The sequence below is a fragment of the Gracilinanus agilis genome, chromosome 6 (assembly GCF_016433145.1).
Source record: "Gracilinanus agilis isolate LMUSP501 chromosome 6, AgileGrace, whole genome shotgun sequence".
In the NCBI taxonomy this organism is placed as follows: Eukaryota; Metazoa; Chordata; class Mammalia; order Didelphimorphia; family Didelphidae; genus Gracilinanus; species Gracilinanus agilis.
The window spans coordinates 245822000-245842691 of record NC_058135.1 but is presented as its reverse complement, the minus strand read 5'-3'; the positions used below and the strand labels follow the sequence as shown (position 1 = coordinate 245842691).

Below are 20692 nucleotides of genomic sequence, written 5' to 3'. Positions count from 1 at the left end.
TTAAATTATGTAATAATATTTTGTTATAAATAGAACATGATAGGGCAAACTAACATAATAAAAATGACAATCCTACCGTAATTAATTTATTTATTCAGTGCCATAACTATCAAACTACCGAGAAACATTTTTATGGAATTAGAAAAAAAATTAACAAATTTCATTTGGAAGAACAAAAGATGAAGATTATCAAGGGAAATAATGAAAAAAATGTGAAAGATAGGGGCCTAGAAATACCAGATCTAAACTGTATTATAAAGCAGTGGTCATCAAAACAATATGGTACTGGTTAAGAGACAGTAGGGAGGATCAGTGGAATAGACTTGGGGCAAATTACCTCAGCAAGATAGTGTATGATAAAGCCAAAGATCCCAGCTTTTGGAACAAAAGCCCACTATTTGACAAAAACTGATGGGAATATTGGAAAACGGTATGGGAGAAATTAGGTTTAGATCTACATCTCACATACTACACCAAGATAAATTCAGAATGGGTGAATGACTCAATTGTAAAGAAGGAAATATAAGTAAATTAGGGGAACTTAGCATAGTTTACCTGTCAGATATATGGGAAAGAAAAGACTTTAAGACAAAGCAAGATATAGAGAATATTACAAAATATAAATTAATAATTTTGATTACATTACATTAAAAAGGTTTTGTACAAACAAAAACAATACAACCAACATTAGAAGGGAAGCAATAAATTTGGGGAAAATTTTATAACAAAAACCTCTGACAAAGGTGTAATTATTCAGATTTATAAGGAGCTAAATCAATTGTACAAAAAAAACAAGCCATTCCCCAATTGATAAATGGGCAAGGGACATGAATAGGTAATTTTCAGATAAAGAAATTAAAACTAACAATAAGCACATGAAAAAGTGTTCTAAATTTCTTATAATTAGAGAAATGCAAATCTAAATTTCTTATAAATAGAGAAATCAAAACAACCCTGAGGTACCACTTCACACCTATCATATTGGCTAATATGACAGCAAAGGAAAGTAGTGAATGTTATAGGGGATATGGCAAAAGAGGGACATTAATGCACTGCTGGTGGGGTTATGAATTGATCCAACAATTCTAGAAGGCAATTTGGAACTACGCCCAAAGGACTTTAAAAGACTGCCTGCCTTTTGCTCCAGCCATACCACTGTTGGCTTTATACCCCAAAGAGATCATAGGGGAAAAGACTTGTACAAAAATATTTATAGCCACGATTTTTATGGTGGCAAAAAATTCAAAAATGAGGCTTCAGTTGGAGAATTGCTGAACAAATTGTGGTATCTGTTGGTGGTGGAATACTATTGTGCTGAAAGGAATAATGAATTGGAGGAATTCCTTGTGAACTGGGACAACCTCCAGGAATTTATGCAGAGTGAAAGAAGCGGAACAACCAGGAGAACATTGTATACAGAGATGGCTACACTGTGGCACAATCAAACATAATGGAATTCTCTACTAGCAGCAATGCAATGATCCACGACAATTCTGTGGGACTTATAAGAAAGAACGCTACCCACATTCAGAAAAAGAACTGTGGGAGTACAAAGAGAGAAAAAACAACTGTTTGATGACATGGGTCGATGTATACTCTAAACAATCTATCTAGTACAAATATTAATAATATGGAAATAGGTCTTGATCAATGACACATGTAATAACCAGTGGAATTGTTTGTTGGCTATGAGAGGTGGGTCAGTGAAGGGAAGAGAAAAAACATGATTCATGTAACCATGGGAAAATATACTAAAATAACTAATTAAATAAATAAACTTAAAAAATAAATAGAACATAAGAAAACAACTACATGTTTCCCATATGATTTAAATATACTCCATAATTTCAACTACTTCAATTTTAAAATGAAGAAACTGAAGCCCAGGAAAATAAGTGACTTGCCCAAGGTTATATATGTAGTAAGCAGAAGAGCCAGCATTGGACAGTGGAAAGAATAGTTACTTCAAAGTCATACATCAGTTGAAATCCTTTTTTCAGCATTTACTACCTCTATGGCCAAGGGGAAGTCACTAAACTTTCTTTAGCCTCAGTTTTTCCATTTGTAAAATTATCTATAAATTACTTTCCAGATTACCTATAAATTACTTTCCTGCTTTAAATAAATGACCCAAAGTCTCCTCCGGTTTCTAGGCTTCAATTTCCTGATCCATTTGCAAATAGATAGCCTCTGAGGTATATTCTTTTCTAGATCTATTTTCCTGGGATGCACATTGGTTCCTATGGTTAGAGGACTTGAAGTAAGGTCCTTGGCATCCAACATTTGTGCTTTCAAACTTATCAGGAGATATTTATATCTTCATTATCCATGAATCTATCCAAGATCTTTTGGAATCCATCTTACTGCTTCTGCTCCATAACTTGTTTTTGTTTCCCTGCTTCCCTCCCTTCCTTTTTATACTTCCTTCCGACTGTATATTTAGTTCTTCCACTGAAGAGCCCCTGTCTATTATCCTTTCTATATAACACAATTCTTAATCATTCAAGCATAGGAACTATCCATTGTTGGCAAGAAGTCTATTCTACCTGTCTTTTCCTCAAGTGAATTACTTTTTGTACTAAAAATTATCCAGATGAAGCAATAACTCTTGAACCTCAGGAAAATACTTGCATGGAATAATAAATTCTGATTTTAACATCATAATCAGTAGGCTACATATTAATCCATTTACAAAAATTTTGATTTGTTAGCTACAGTTACACTCACTTCCACAGTTAGTCACTTTTATCTTTCAATGGTTCACTGATTAGAAAAGTAAGTACATAAAAAAAAACTTTAATAGGCACTATTAAGCAATTTTTTCAGTTATAATTTAAGTCTCTGGTAACATTCCCTTTTTAGGAAGTTTTTTTTTTGGTTCATATTGTTTGCTAAATCTACTAGACTTAAAATGCTGCCTATTTTCAATGAACTTGATGTTGATTCTCTAAAAATCATGCTAAACTACATTATTAAAAGACATTCTTTAGTCCATTTAACAAAAGATTGCTTTTAAAATGAAACAAAAATTAAAATATAGACTTTTTGTTAAATAGATCATATTCTAGACCTTAGTGAGCAGTTTAAAGCTACCATCTTTCCTAATCACTGGCGTCACTGAGAGGGAAATGATACAAATAGTGGAAACTATGCCACCTAAATAAGGTTATTTACTTAAATTAGTACTTCTCTGTCCAGTGAAGTTGTAGTACATATTCCTGGGCAAAAGTATAGCTTTCTGATTGGTTACTAAATAAGGTCCCTAATTCCTATGCTTTCATATTGTTCGAATTTAAAGAAAGCTGGCTTCAGTTCTTGCTTAGTAGTTTTACAACATTACATTAATTCATACCTTGCTGTGTTGACCCAAGCTTTTTGGAAAATTTTGCTAGCTAAGCTTCAGCTCTAGAAAATCCTACTAGATAGACTGTTGAACTGAGATTTAAATCCTTCTGTGCACACTTTCTGGATGTGTCATCCTGGGCAAGTGACAGCCTCTGTGGGTTTCATTTTTATCATCTACAAAATGAAAGGGTTGGATCTGATCCCCAAGATGCCTTTCAACTCTATACAAATAAATCTATGAAGACGAATAGGCTTTGAGGGATGGATTGCCTTGTCTTTGTCATTTCAGAATCAGATCACTAAAATTCAAAGAGGCTCATAGCTAGAAGAATGACCATCGACCAATGACTTCTTTTGAGTTTCAAAAACTCAAAGACTGCTAAGACCATTTGCCAAGATATTGAAGGATTTTGAATTTATACTGGTAAAAATAATCACATCATCAGTAGACAGCTAAAGGGTACAATGTATAGATCACTGGACTTAGAGTCAGAAAAATCTGATTTTTAATTCTGCCTCTACCCAATTTGAAATCCTGGGCAAGACATTTAAGCTCTATCAATTTCATTTTTATCATCTATAAAATGGATATGATAGTTATGATAATAACAGCTAATTCACCAGATTGTTGTATCACATCATAATGTATGCAAAACACTTTGCAAACCTTAAAGCACTTTATGAATTGTTTTACTATTCTTGTAATTATGATTATCACTAAATAAAAGTATTAGTGCTGATATTAGCATATTGCTTTTCATTTTTTTAACTTAGCGACATTATTATAAATTATTATTTTCTAAAGAGCAATTTTAAGTTTCACAAACTCTGCAGTTTCTTAGAGCCCATATTTTAAAAAGAATCAAACAGAGAGAACATGGATATAAGAGCCTGCACAATTTTATTACCAAGCCATATTTACCTCAATTTCTGGCATAACTCAAAAGTCTGGTTTTAAGTCTTAAAGACACCCCCAAGTTCATTTATTCTAGGAGTGCTTATCTTAAAATGAATAATCCTTACTTTCTTCAGGCCTCTTTCTCCCTGTTGAATTTCTTTGTTAAGGAAAAATCCCAAATCAATGAAGCTTGCAAGTGAATCATTCTCCGTAGGAGGGGCATTGGACTTCATCTTAAGTGAAATGTATGTATGTACAATTAGGTCCTGATTAGTTCAAATAATAAATCTCATTATGTGGCTGCATTTTTTAAATTCTAAAGGCATATATTCATTGATGTGGAATCAATTACCCTTTTTTATGTAACTATAACTTCCAATAGTGCCCATTCAAATACATGAAACCACTACATGGGATTCATTATCTATACTGTCATGACCTAGGTGTATATCAATCAAATAGCAGGAGTTCCAAAGAAATACATAGTCCACTGCAGTGGATATGTGGATATTGCCTTTTAGAAGATTCTATAAGCGATTAGGATAAAATTTCTGAAACAGGCGTTTAAGGGCTTACCTTTCCTTTAAAGGAGTAATAACATGCTAAAGGAGTTTTCAAGATGGCAACTCAGAGTGGACAAACTAGAGACTATACCTTATGAGAACTCATTGAAAGAGCTAAGGTTGCCTAATCTGGAGGGGAAAAATGCTTAGGTAGGAAAGAATAGCTGTCATCAAACATTTAAAGGTTCTCATATGATATAAGGATTATGCTTATTCTGTTTGTCCATAAAGAGCAGTATTAGGAAGGGATACAATTCGGAGGGAGTCAGAGTTTGAACTGACATAATAAAAGGTTCCCTAGTCATTAGAGCTGTCCAAAAATAAAATGGGCTACCTTAAGTGATAGTTCTCTGACTCTAGGGCAATGGGGGCAATGCTGTACAACTCAGATAGAAAGAGGGGATACTAAACTATTTATGAGAATCCCTGCAGTTGCATATTGACTTAGTTTTAAAATGTAATATTATCTATTTTTATTTAATTATATTTATTTTGGTAAATATTTTCCAGATATATTTTAGTCTGTTTTGAGCCACACTTGGGAGGCAATCGTTTGGGCTACATGCAGCCAGTGAACCATGTGTTGGATGCCTGTGCTCTAAAGATCCTCATTCAGAGGCTGGATATTAACTCACGAACATAGCATATGAGGCTTACAGAGCATTTCCCACATACTGGTCTTATGATTTGTATAGAATACATAGTATTACCCCTGATTTACAGGAAAAGAAATGAAAAATCAAATGAGTTACTAAATCATTATTTTATAATGTGTGTTAGATTCTAGATTGAATCTAATTCTAATTCCAATTCTTCCATATTTTTCTACTAATTCTCTTTATATGATCACCTGTTTGGGATCATATAGAGAAAATCAGATAAAAGTGGAACTTAAATGACCTTTAAAGCTCATTTTAACTCTTAGAATCCATTATTGTATTGATATAAATCTTTCAGGCTTATGCCTTTTCCATTCTAGAAACTATAAACTTTACTGACAACTTTAAAAAAACATAAGATAATAGGATAATAGATTTGTAGCTAAAAGGGACTTAGGTAGTATTAGGGTCAACAGAGACCTGGAAACATTATTAAACTTGTTCCCTGTGACAGAATAGTAAGTAGAAGAGCAGAGATTCAAACCCAGGTCCTCAGACTCCTCTTTCACTGGTATTTCCACTAAGAATTGCTTTTTTATAGTGTCATGGTCTGGACTTTCCTGGTTGATCACACAAGAGCTATTTGTCACGAAGACATCAAACATTCAAGTATACATTACCATATGACTAAATATAGCGGGTATTTCCTAATGCTTCATTAGTTTAATGCATGGTGTCAGATTCTTTAAAAGATTTATTCTCCCTCATAAAAAGTGGCTATAACTATTTCTGTATGAGGACATGGTTGCAAAGTTGGTAAAGGAACACATATATCCACCTAATGTTTAAATTAATGTCAGCTTTACCTGCTTTTTGCACTCAAAAAATTACAACATAGAATTTAAATTTGGAGCCCTCAAAAATAAGAGGAGGATTGAGTATTTCTGAAATAAAATAATAACATTGTTCCATAGCTTCAAATGTTTAGTTGACTTCCCACAAAATCGAGATGTAGGAAGGGCTTCCAAATGGGACCATATTGAAAAAGATAATGTCCTCTAATTCCACAATATAATTTAGTGGAAAGAACATTGGATTTAGAATCAAAGGAGTTGGTTTTGAATTATATTTCTTCTAATTATAATCTGTACCTTTAGGCAAGTCACTCTATGTCCCTAGCCCTCATTTTCTTCAGTAAGATGAGTTTAGTCAGACAAGTCAATGTGGAAAACATCCCTTTCAACTCTAAATTTATAATTCTTTGAATAAAATAATTCACATTTCAGGAGCATTGAATTTTTACAAAATGTTTTTTTTTCACAACAAACTGATGAGGTAGATGATATTAGAGTTGTGTTTCTCATTTTAAGGATGTAATAAATGAGCAAAATCGTATAGAAGAATGAGAGAATGGGAGTCCAATGACCTGGGCAAATTCTAGTTGGCTACTGTGACCACCTTTGGCAAGTTATTTCACCCCTGTGGAACAGAGATCCATTATGCACCAAATGAGTGTTCCAGGATTATTGTATATTACTCCTTTTCAATGTCTCTGTGTTTTAGACATTGAAATAACCAAATAATCTTTTGTTCAATAAGCATTAAGTACCCACTATATGCCAAGAACTGTGTACAATAAAAAAGTTTGGGAGCATGAAGTCCCGAGTTGTAAATTTGATGCAGTTGGTCCCTAGTTGTATAACTCTGGGCAAGTCATTTTACCTCTCCTTTGCCTCAATTTACTTATCAGTAAAATGGGGATAACAACAGCACCTACTTCATAGCACCTACCTAATAAAGTCCAATGTGGTAACATATGAAGTACTTTGCAAACTGCTAGTTAAACAGTAGTGGGGATGCGAATTAGGGGAAAAATAATTCTTGCCCTTAGGAAACTTAATTTCTATGTTCCATATCCTGGCGCAAAGGGTTTGAATGTACCTTCCCCTATTCAAGGAATTCACACTTGCATCACTTCTACCTCTTGGAATCAGTAAAGTATTTCAAGTTTTAGCTCACATGCCACCTTGTTTGGGAAGCATTCTATGATTCCTCAAATTATCATCTATATATTTATCTAATTTATTAGCTGGAGTTGTAACAGACTTCAGGTGCAGTTCATTATATCCTCCTCATTTTAGAGATGTGGAAACTAAGGCCAATTAATTTAAAAGTAATTTTCCCAAGTTCACATAGGTGTCAGAGGTAAAATTTGAACCCAGGAACATGGACCTCAGTCACTGTTCTTCCATTGTATATCACTGACTTCCTATATGGTATACTGTATCATTCAACAGAATGCTAGCTTTATTGATTTATTCTGTGCTTCTATTCCCATATCCAATGGATTAGATGAGATAATTTTATATTAGATAATCTCTGAAGTTATTCCTTGTTCTAAATTCAATTATCAGAAGTGGTTAAAAGAGACTAAGTGACTTTCCCATTGACATACATCTTACAAATGACAGAACCAGAATGTGGTCCATGTCTCTTAACTCCAGGTGCAGTTCTCTACCCATTTCCTCATAGCATCTCTTAATAATAAATCAGATTTATTTAGAAGTTAAAGGTTTACAAAATTTATTCCTCTCCACAATCTTGTGGACTCAGTTGGCAAAAGTATTGTTAACCTAATTTTGTACAAGAGAGGACACAGCTCAAAAGAGACATGAACAAAGAATCTGAGAGCTGAAAGCATCCTTAGTGGTCCTCTTGTGTATTAGGATCAGCATTTTTGTTGGCTCAGCATCCCTGACTTCCCTGACTTTCTTTTCCAGACACTAATTGACCCTACCTTCCCTAATATAGTTTCCAGGCCTGGGGCTATAAAAGAGACCAGTAGATGCCTCTTAGACTTTGTGGTGGCCTAAGACCACACAAATCATGTCCCAATGTCTGACCAAATGCATAACCAAATGCACTTCCAAATGGAGAGAAGGGGACTGCATCCACTGCATTCAGAGAAACTAGCAGTGTATCCTTGATGTATGTATACATATATATAGTTTTATTATTAATATGTTATCGATTACAAATCATAATTTTATTTAAAATGAATAATTAAATAATTTATATATATAATTTTTTAAAGTAAACTTTCTTTGGAAAAACAAATGGCAAACTTCTCCATGATCTTTGCCAAGAAAATCCCCCAAAAGGGGCCTTGAAAAGTCAGACATGACTGAAAAAGACTAAACAACAACAACAACAAATCTCCTTTGTCCAACAATTCATGAGTACCTCATTTCACCCAAACATTGAACTTAAAGCATCAGGGTGCTAAAAATATAATACTTACACTGACAAATTCCCTTATTTTAAGTTCTAAAGGGTTAAATGATTGACTTTGTTTTCTATAGCTGGTAAGCAAAGTTAGAGCTAGAATTTCTGATCTCTATTGCAGGTTACATTAGCAATTACATTAGCATTACAGACAGATCTAAAACTATGCTTCCTATGATATTGGTTTTCAACCATATCAATATAACCAATTAAAACTTGAGAAATTCAGTTAGCTATTGGATATTTTGTATTAATAATTCCAAATACTCAGTCCATCTGACTTTTTTCTACCATGAGATTAAATAGTTATATTGAATCTGAGAATAAATTTCCTTTATTCATTAATTATGTCATTAAAATATACTGATAAAAAGATAGTTTGGTTATATAGTGGGAAGAAGTTTCAGGAGAGAAATTGTTAAGCTTTATAGAGAGCCCTTTATAACCCAATACGTCCCAAATGATAAAATATTCCAGGAACATGAAATGAATCTAAGGAAAACAAGTGACACTTGGAACTATTCTGTTGTTTTTCTATGAAAGTATGACTTTTTATTAAAAATAATAGTATAAATATTGAGTATAAATTACTTATATTTATTTTGTCAATAAAAGAATATACCTGTCGATCCAAAATAAAAACAAATAAACAAATAAATAAACAACAAATAAATAAATAGAAAAAAATATACATATATCATATATATATATATATATATATATATATATATATACCACACTGAAATGTAGATTGGTACCTTATGGCCAATCCTTATCAGTTATTACTTTATTAAATCCTGGCTACAAACTTCTACAACCTTACTTGCCTGAGTTAGTAGTTATCCCTACTACATGGCAGGCAGCAGTAATTCTGAAGCTGGTATGACTCCTGCTTCTACAGCAAATATCCTAGGGGTGGTGGTGGGTGCTTTGTAATGACTTTCTTGTACTTCTAAGAGTAGGGCATCCCTTTTGTCTGATTCTTGTAAAACTCCTTAATAGCCCAGCTTCCTAGCATCTATTTCTGCTCCCAAGCAGGGGGACAATGCTCCTGTTGCTTACTTCTCTGTTGCTCCATCCATTTTTAAGCAGGGTTTTTTTTGGTCACATATCTAAAACAATCAGATGACATTTTTCCCCCTTCATATTTATTTTCCACCAAGAAGTTTGACCAATAGACTGATTAGATCACTGGATCTTAAATAGTAATGCTTAGATATCTCCATAAAGGTGAAATATGGAGCACAGTCATCACTTTCCTAAATTATTACCTTATCTACAGGTTCATTTTGAGGAAAGCAATGAATAAAACATTATATAGTATTAATAACAATAGTCTTTTTTAAACTATTATGAGTTAAACTCTAGAATGCCAAGAAGTCACAAAAATAAGGAGTCTCCCTATTTTTAAACATAAAATAAGCCAAGGAACAAAAGATTTTCGTGGTCACTGCCATTATGTATATCCTCTGAGCTAATATTAGCCATGGAAGGCAAGGTCCTACCCAATAATGCTTGCTTTTGTCAAAAATTCACAACATAACTATTTAAGTATATAGGAAATCTCTAACAATAGTAGAGAGGCTGAATGTGTTCTATATGGCAATTCAGCTTAGGAAAAATGCACCCTATCTCTCATCAATGTTAGGGCCAATCATCTTAGAGACCATGATTTCCACAATTATAGGTTAACTCTCCCAGTCAAGCAGCAATATCCCATAGTAGACTAGAGGCATTAGCACAGAGGAATGAAGAAATCTGTTTATTTCCCCCTTTGCTGTAAGAACTCTGCATCCATGCTTTTATTGGCATTAGAAGCAAATGAACATTTGCACAGAAGCTGGATAATTTTCCAGAAAATGATGGAGCCGAATGGCACCAAATATTAGCAAATGTAAACCCCTCATTTGCTGCAAGTGGAAAGGTGCTTAGGGTGGCGCAGAATGAACTCAAACCAATACTAATTGGCTGACATTATCAGTCCCATGAATGATAATGTCCCTAACAAACTAATATTGGAATAAAGTCGCAATAAGGCCAATAAAAGTGTCAGTGGTGTTATTTAATGTGCATTTTTAGCAAAGAGCAAGGGCAGCTCATTGGGATTCAGTTGACACAGCAGATTGTTATAATACCAAACAGTCACTTGTGTTGCTACCCAATAGACAATAAGAGGAGCAGGTCAGTTCATCTAGTTTTATCTCTAATTAGTGCTGAAGATGTACACTGCAAACTGTGGCAGGAAGCAGCCTTGACCTTGTTAAATTAGCCACATTTGATAGAGGGCAAAGGGAGCAATATTTTTGAGACAAGAAAGCCCATCTGTGACATAATCATCCAATGTTACCCACCTAATGGATACGATCCACATCTCAACAGGGAGGACCCCAAAGTGTCCCTTACAACACGTGTAAAACACCCCACCAGGTTCACATGTGGGCTACAACTCTCTTGAGTGGGTCTGAATCAAATTAAATTGTAACCGGTAAATGAAATAAATAACAACGTAAAGAAAACATAGTTAATGTCAAAATGTGATTTCCTAAGTCAATATGTGCCTTTGGGGATCCTTATGTATGGTTTGTTGGTCCCCGTTTCTATTTGAATTTGACACCACTCCTTCACAGTACACTCTACAATTCCCATAACCTTCCTCTCTCTCATGAGCACATATGAATAATTTTCAAAACAGATTTCTGTTACCTTTTTCGCAGTGACTTCCTGTGAATCCAGATGGACAGAGGCATTTGTTAGGGGCCACACATGTCCCTCCATATCTGCATCCTTCCTCACAGAAGGCTTTGGCATAAAACAAACAAAAGAAACAATTAAAAAATGGGATGAAAACATTTCTTAATAACTAACATATAAAAGCATGCGATATCAACTAAACAATTAAATTGAATTTTATTTTTCAAAAATCACTTTTGTAGTTATAAAATTTTTATAACTTATAATAAGAAAATGAAAGTAAGTAAAGCAGGCTAGTGCATTGTGATGAGTCCAGGCTTGCACTCAGGAAAATCTTTAATTTAATGCATACACCTGACTTAAAATAACTGTGTGACCATGGGTAGGAGTTTAACCTCTCTGAGACTCAGTTTCCCTATCTGTAAAAGTAATATAACAATATGTAACATGTTGACATATAATAATTCTATATTATTACTATATAACATTTCACAAGGTTGTTGTGAGGCTCAACAGAGACACTGATATAGAATAATTTGTAAATTTTAAATGGCTATTTCATTATTTCATTTTTATTTATTCTTTGTGCTATATGGAGGTGCTATCTGGATGGGTAAGTTCATGATATAGGGGGAACTCCCCCAAAGGATATACTGAAGTTTGCTGTTTGGTCTATAATGTAGAGTTTTAGAGTTGCAAGGGGTCACAAGCAGCCAAATTACCCATCCACAGTTACACGAAGAATTTTTTCACAGGTAAGATTTAAACTATGTCTTCTAGACCTCAAGGAAGATTTTTTTATCTGCACAACATATTTCACTAGAAGATACTTAATCCAACACCTAGGTTCATATACAAGGGAAGAAGTTCTAAGGAAGTGAAATGATTATCCAAAGTCATGTATATATGAGCCAAGGACCATCTCCCCTGTAACCCTTGTACACACAAAACTGGAATGTTCTTATCAACATTTTATAGATATAAAAACAGATCCACATGAAATAAAATGCTGTTTAGCTACTAATTCAGGATTCCTAATTCATTTTATTTCATATCACTTTTCTCTTTACTAACTTTCCAGGAAAGGTCATCATTCTAATAATATCTTTGATCATAGATTATGAAAACTGACTAGGTAATAAAGTCAAATAACTTATTTGTACTGCCAACTTCTCAATTAAAACTTTTTTTATTAGTGAGAATGCACACATACACATCTGCCAACCTCAGTATGTCATTCCAAAATGTTTATTGGTTATTCATGAATAAAAAAATATAAAAATGGCATATGCCATAGACTGTGTTATGTGGCATTCTTAGACAGATTGTTCTATTCCCTGGGATTTTACAATTCTATAAAACAAAATATTCCATAATATTTATTCGAAGACCATGTTAAAATCTCATAAAGCTTTCATTGAATCCCAGAAGTTGAAAGAAATGTAAAGAATATCAAGTCTAACTCTGACTTGAATCATCTTAACAAGAAACCATTTATATCCCATTTTTCTTTTTCTTTTAAAATATTTTTCCATATTTCCATATTTCTTTTCTTTCCCTCCCCTCTTCCCTTCCCCCTCCTGGATCCCATAGGCACTTTCGATGGGTTATACAAATGTTGCTATATTCTATTTGACCATTCCTATGACGACGAATCTAGCAAAACAATCCATTCCTTTATACGACAGATCTAACTATATAGAAGTTATTGTTGTTTTAAATTTCTATAGAGCCAGCCTCTTTCCATTTGTATCTTTTCAAATATTTTGGGAAACAGAAATTATGTCTCTACTTAAAAATCATTTACTTCCAGGTTAAAGATTTCCAAACCAAATATTAATATATTGTTGTAAGCACCCCTGCCATCTTTGTTCCCCATCCTTTAGTCTGGTTGTAAATGGGCAGAATATTCTCCAGTTTTGCTATAATCAGGGAAGAAAATGATTTTATCTTAATCATTTTAGGTTTGAAACTTGTGTTAATAAATGTACAATGATACTAGCATTTTAGACTTTTACAGCTCACTATTGAGTCATTTTAAACTGAAAAATTCAATATTTTTCCACATAACATTCTATCAACTAAGCGATCAGCAAGGTTTTGCGAAGTACCTATTAGGTGCTAGGCATTCTGCCGAAGTGGACATATGGAGGAAAAAACAAAATGTATACCACATAAGCACAGGATATTTTATAGAGGAGAGGTATTAGCAGATGGGTGGATTAGGCAATATTTCAAGTAGGCTGTCATGTTTGGAGTGAGCTTTGAGGGGAAATGGGGATTCTGATAGAGAAAAAAGGAACCTTTTTTCCTTTGGTATGGCAGGTGACCAGTACAATAAGGTCCTAGGTATCTAGACACATGTCTCCCACCTATGATTTATTTGGAAGGTGATATTTTTTCATATAAATGTAGACTTTTGCTCATTACTGTTGGCATTTTATTTTTTTCTGACCTATCATTCCAGTCTGTTGAAAACTCTACAAATTGTAATTTTGCTACTTGGTATGTAATCTTTCCCTCTAGATGTTGTGCCATTTAAAAGTATAATGGATATGTTTGTGCTTTTCATTCATGTAATTGTTAAATATGTTGAACAGAAAAGTATAGACACCTGTCTCACTAAACGATCTCAATCCAATTTGACATCCATCAATATTCTTTAATTAATCAATATTCGTTAGTACTGATTATTCAAGCAATTCACCTATCCAGACTATCAATTTGCCTAACCATACTCAAATATCTTTTCCTCCCTGTCCTGTCCACAGTGATTTCATGAAGTGTTTCTAGAAATATGACCTCCAGTATTGACACCAAGCTTGTTACCATATACTTGGATGATCAGGAAAAATTGGATGTCTGGTTTTTTTGTCACTTTTCCTGGTCTCAGAAAGACCTCAAAGTTTACAGAAAGTACCTGAGATATCACTTTTCCAATATATTTCTGCAAATAGGCAGCAGCCCATAGAGAGCAAATAAACTCATTTAGGGTAGGCATATAATTAACATTGTGGCTAGACATTGTAGTAGACAGAGTACTGGCCTGGAAACAGGAAGATCTGGGTTCAAATATAGTCTCAGATACTGTGTGACCCTGGGCACATCACATAGTCTTGTTTGCCTTAGTTTCCTCATTTTCCAACTAAAGTGGAGAAAGAAATGGCGAGCTACTCTAGTGTCTTTGCCAAGAAAACTTAATATGGGGTCACGAAAAGTCAGACATGACTGAACAAGAACAAACATATAATGAACAGATTATACAGTTATTATCACAATAATATAATTATCAACAATATAGTATAAATTATTTTAATTATCTAATATTATAGGCAATTTTATAATAATAATATTTTTGGGTTTTAATTCCAATTCATCTATTTTCTGTGTTCTGTCTAAATTTGTTTTGATAAGTTAAAAATAGAAGCTAATCAGTTCTGATTTCTCTATATCTTTTTTTAATATCTACTAAAACATAGAAACCTATTTACTACTGGTAAATTTACTTATATAACTACGGGTGGTGAAGTCATCCTAGGAATTTTCTTTGACAAAAATCATAGTAATTCAGTCAATCAGCTTTAAAGAAAGATAACAACAAAAACTTGTACCTTCTGTTTTGGATTCCAAGGTAGAGGGGTGGTAAGGGTTAGGCAAGTAGAATTAAATGACTTTGAACCCAGATCCTCCTGACTCCAGGCTTGGCCCTCTATCTACTGAGCCATCTAGCTACCCCTGAATAAACATTTATTAAGCACCTAAATATTTATAAATGTTTATCATTTTAATGACTTCTTACTCTGGACTCTTGCCCTCAATGCCCAACTTATTTGATTAAGAACCTCTAGAAACTCACTATTTTCTTAAGGGATCAAATCATCCTTTATCATATTTCCTGACTGCCAGAATCAGAAAACATACCCTGAACACTTACTCATGAATGACAATCCTGCTACTTTTTATTTGTGAGTACCTCCCAGGGACCATTATTCCATGCTGAGCAGAAACCAAGTTTTACTGCTTGGTTATTTTCTAACCAGATGCCTCACCACTCTATATTTCCCCATTTCCCTCTTATAAATCTAGAACCAAAAGGAATGAGAATTAAAAACAAAAACAAGAAAGCATACTGCCATTACTCCAGAAAAGAGTGTGTCACTAGTCATCATAATGGTTTCATTTACCAAACATGAAACCAAAGTACTATTTCTTGGTCAGCATTCCTATATCTATCAGAATGTCACCTCCTTGAGGCCAAGAACTATATTCACTTCTGTCTTTGTTTTCCAAGTGTTTTACACAGCATTTAAACATAGTAAGTCCTTGAGGAATATTTTTCTATTTATTCATTCATTCCATCCTTCATTCTATCCAGCTTAGAAGTAGGCACAGATCCTGTGTCCTTTCACAAAATGTGTGCTGTTATACACCCACATCAAGGCATACAAAACACATAGATATTCAGATGCATGTGCACACGCATCTGTATACACACACACACACACACACACACACACACACACACACACTTTTTTTAGCAAAAAGAAATTGAAAAGGTGGTAGGAAAAAGATCTCCAGTGGAGGGGTCATGATGGAGAATTCCAAAGAAATCCCAAAATAGTGCAACTTATGGTAAATATGGAGAAAAGTTTATGAAGCCTCCTCCTTAAATAGAGACAATGGAGCTCATGACCCCATTCTCTAGCCAGAGGGTCCAATCAGTGAGGCAGAGGCTACCAAAGAAATATGAGTACCAGGAAGATTCATTGTTGAAGAATAATAAAATTTCCCAGTGATGAAATTCCTGGGGAGGGAAGGCATGTCACAGAACTCCAAAGAAGTCCAAAAATTAGTCCCAAAATAGAAAAATGGCAAATATGGATACCACAAGATATCTTTTAATAGGTAAAATTTTAATGGAATACTTCAGTACACAGAGTGATGAAATGTTTAGCATTTTATTTTTGATTACATCTAAGAAAGCTTCACTATAAACAAATGAATTAGAGAACCATAGATAAGAGAGTTGGAAAGAATATTAGCAGTCATCAGCCTAACCCTCTCATTTTGCAGATAAAAGAATAAAGATCATAGATTTTGCATAATGTGCTCAGTCACACAGTAGCAAGTGAATAGTCTGAATTTGAATTCAGGTCCCTTGACTTCATGTTGAGCCCATCACTATCAGAAGCCTCGCAACCATACCAAATTGACTCCATGCAAAGACTGTATTTTATTCTCACCAAGCACCATGTGAAGCAAACTGTTTCTGGATGTCTTATAGCTATGACTTCAAAAGTAGCAATACTTATAGAAAGTAGGTAAAAAAATGTCTCACCTATGCCTAAGAATATTCTTACATGATTGCCAATTTCTACATCATTTAGTAATGCTGGATGAGTCAGTGTTCTACATTTTCCTCGGCTAATGGAAAGGGTCTTTGATCTAAGCAGAGGATAGTTTATATTCTAGTATTCAAAATTCATTTCCTATTCTGAGCACCTCAACACTGATAGCCTGTGTAAAAACCATGCCACAACAGCTGGGTTTTTCAAAAGCAACTGTAACAGAAGTCATAATGTAGACTGTATTCATAAGGATGACTGTTCAGCCTCTATAAGATACATGCTGTTGTTCTTAAGGTACCCGGTGGGCAGCCGTGAGTGAAGTTTAATAAATATTTAAAGAATGTGCTGTGCTGAAGTTAATAACTGAATTACAAAGTGTTTCTGTGAGTTGGAATCATAGATAGGATATTGGCAGAGGGAAGTATCAAACAATAGGAACAGGATCCTAGGGCATTTGAGCAGAAGAAACAATTTAGGCTTATTTTACAAAAGCCAGATCAAGACCAGAAATTGTTTGGGATCCATCCCAGGGGTGTAGTCCATTTAACAAGTATAATGACCTCATTCAAAAAGATAGAAAACCTCTCAGGGACCCCATCTTATTATTTCTGACATAATAACTAATGAACAGCTTTTCGTCCAATTCTGAAATGAGCATTAGAGAGCTTATTCTCTTCTAAAATATCAGTGAACATTTGAGTAGAAAGTCAAAAATGAATTAAGAAAAGAACTATGCAGGACTTCAGGCAAGATGGTATTCTGAATTAGAAGCAGATTAACCAGCTCCCACAGACTTACTCAAAAGCATGAAGTTTCCACCAAATTGAATAATGACACGGAAGTCCAATAAGAAATCATGGTGAATGACTTTTTTTTCCATCACCAAATTGTGTCAAAGTCCAAGATCAATAGGAAAAGCCTTTGCCCCTATTTCCTACCAGTACCAGCATAGGGAAATACCCACCTTTACCTGTGTCTTTCAAGAAAATGTGCATCCTATAGAGCAAGACAGGAAGGCACTATGAATAATCTCCAGGGTAATTTGAGAGCTTTTGCCCCCTGTGGCAAACGAACTATAAGGGAACAGTGATGGCAAAAAATCTATAGCATGGTAAAACTCAGGCAAGGGCATTCTAAACCTAAGAACTGCAAAATCCCTAGCATCCTATCCTGAGATAGTGTATGTCTAGCTCTCTGAACATTAAAGATGTAAGTAGATCTGACCCCAGAATGTAGAATGCCAACAAATGGACCCAAGGGGAGGCCACGTAGGGAAGAATACCTTGACCAAAGTACAACAGGGTAACTGGACCTAGCCAATAGTCCTAATGTAAAAACTAAATATGGAGAAAAATACCTTGACATTCTATGTGTATGTTTGTAATAAACACACACACGGAGCAGTGGAATAGCACAATAGATATAGCACCAGGTCTGGAGTCTAGAGGACCTGGGTTCAAATTTGACCTCAGACATTTTCTAGTTGTGTGATCTTGGAAAAGTCATTTAACTTTGATTGCCTAACCCTTGATGCTCTTCTCGCCAAGATTGGATACTGAGAAGATAAAGATTTTAAAATAAACAGACTCGCACACACACACACACACACACACACAAATAGATAGGTAGGTATATTAGATCTAAAGATTCCTCAAAAAGGGACAATAAGCTCTACAATAATTGCAAGAAGAGACTTAATGGCAAGATAAATTTTCCATGAACTTACAATCAGAATCACACTAGATCTGGCAACTTCTATCAAAGAGAAGATATTTTAGAAATGGGACACAAATGCATTATAAGGAGAGTTGTGAACTGATCCAGACATATTGGAGAGCAATTTGGAACTATGCCCAAAGGGCTATAAAATTGCACATTACATTTCACAACTCTACTGATAATGCATTTGAGTCCCAATTTTGTCACATCCTCTCCAACATTTATCACTTTCCTTTAATGTCATATTGGCCAATGTGATAGGTGTGTGGTGGAACCAAAGAGTTGTTTCAGTCGCATTCTCTAATCAAGAGTGATTTAGAACATTTTTCAATCCAATTATCATTAGCTTTGATTTCTTTATCTGAAAACTGTTTGTTCATATAACTTGACCATTTCTTAATTGAGTAATGATTTGTAGTCATATAAATTTGACTGAATACTCTATTATTTGAGAAATTAGACCTTTAGCATTGAGTTGCTATAAATGTTTCCAAGTTTCTTTCTTTCTTTCTTTTTCTCCTTCCTTCCTTCCTTCCTTCCTTCCTTCCTTCCTTCCTTCCTTCCTTCCTTCCTTCCTTCCTTCCTTCCTTTCACAATAACTCATGAGTCTAATATCACTGCTAATCAGCATGGAAGTTTTGATTTATTCGTTTTGGTATCGTCCTATCTGGTTTCCAAGAACTCACTATATAGAGATTGGAATTAGTATGACCACCTCATGCAGACTTTAACTCTATTACAGACTAGAATGGAGCTCTAATCTTCAGTACATTAACTTTGTTTGTATAAAAACTTTTTAAATATAGTATTACCAAAATTATTCATTTTACATCTCACAATATGCTCTATATTTTGTTTGTTGATCTATATTAATCTATGCTTAGTTTCTGCCATTCTGTTTTCCAATTTTCCTTGTAGGTTTTGTCAAATAGTGAGTTCTTATCCCTAGTATCAGCTGGGAACTTTGGGTTTAGCAAACATTAGACTGCTAAGGTCATTTACCCCTTTATTTTGTATATCTAATAATATTGCACTGATCCACATTATATTTCTTAACATTGTTTTAATAATTACTGCTTTATATTACAGTTTGAGATCTGGTACTGTTTGGCCATCTTCCTTTACAAGTTTTTTCCACTAATTCCTTTGGTGTTCTTGACTTTCTGTTCTTACAGATGAATTTTATAATTCTTTATTCTAGTTCTATAAAAAATTTAGTAGTTTGGTTGGTATGCTATAAGCAAATTAATTTTGTTAGAATTGTTTTTTGTATGACACTAGCTTGGCCTACCCCTGAATAATTAATACTATTAATGGTTTGAGACAGATGTTACTTATCATTTTAAGAAATGGCCCATTTATTCCTATACTTTCTACTATTTTAACAGGAATGGGTATTGTGTTTTGTCGCAGTCTTTTATTGTATCTATTGAGATAATCATGTAATTTATGTTAGTTGCTGATATGGTCAATTATGCTGACAGTTTTGCTAATATTAAACCAACCCTGCATTCCTAGTATAAATCCCACCTGGTCATAGTGAATGATCTTTGTGATATATTGAGGTAATGTCTTGCAGGTATTTTGTTTAAATTTTTCCATCTATATTAAAGAAATTGGTCTATTATTTCCTTCCTCTGTTTTTTTTTTTTTTGTCTTTTTGGCTTGGGTATCGGCACTATATTTGCATCATAAAAATAATTTGGTAGGATCCTCTGCCTATTTTCTCAAATAGTTTATATAATATTGGGATTATTTTTTCTTTGTTTGATAGAATTTACTTATGAATCCATTTGTCCCAGGGGATATTTTCCTAGGGAGTTCATTGATGGCTTGTTCAATTTATTTTTCTGAGAAAAGAAAAGTTCAGAGGGGGGTAAGGGGAGGAGGGATGAAGACGATGGTTTCTGCCTAGGGCATGTCCAATTTGAGTTGTCCATGGGGCATGTGGGTCCCACAGACATTCAGTGATGCAGGAATGGCGTTTTTCTTATTTAAGTATTCTATTTTCTCCTTTGTTAATCTAGGTAATTTATAATTTTGTAATTATTCATCCATTTCACTTAGATGGTCAGATTTGTCCTATAATTGGGCAAAATAGCTCCTAATAATTGCCTTAATTTCCTCTTCATTGGTAGTGAATTAATCATTTTCATTTTTGATACTGGTAATTTATGTTCTTCTTTCCTTTTTAAAATCAAATTATCCAATATTCTATCTATTTTATTTGTTTTTTCCCATAAA

At 34.1% G+C, this 20692-nt stretch overlaps 1 protein-coding gene across 1 annotated transcript in view; it reads right to left on the bottom strand.

The window, feature by feature from the left end:
• NELL1 (neural EGFL like 1) overlaps positions 1-20692 on the bottom strand; it is an 883145-nt gene that overhangs the window by 158115 nt on the left and 704338 nt on the right. Inside the window, exon 15 of the mRNA XM_044681836.1 lies at positions 11394-11489. Coding sequence (XP_044537771.1) covers positions 11394-11489 — 96 coding nt within the window. The remainder of the gene's footprint in view (positions 1-11393; positions 11490-20692) is intronic.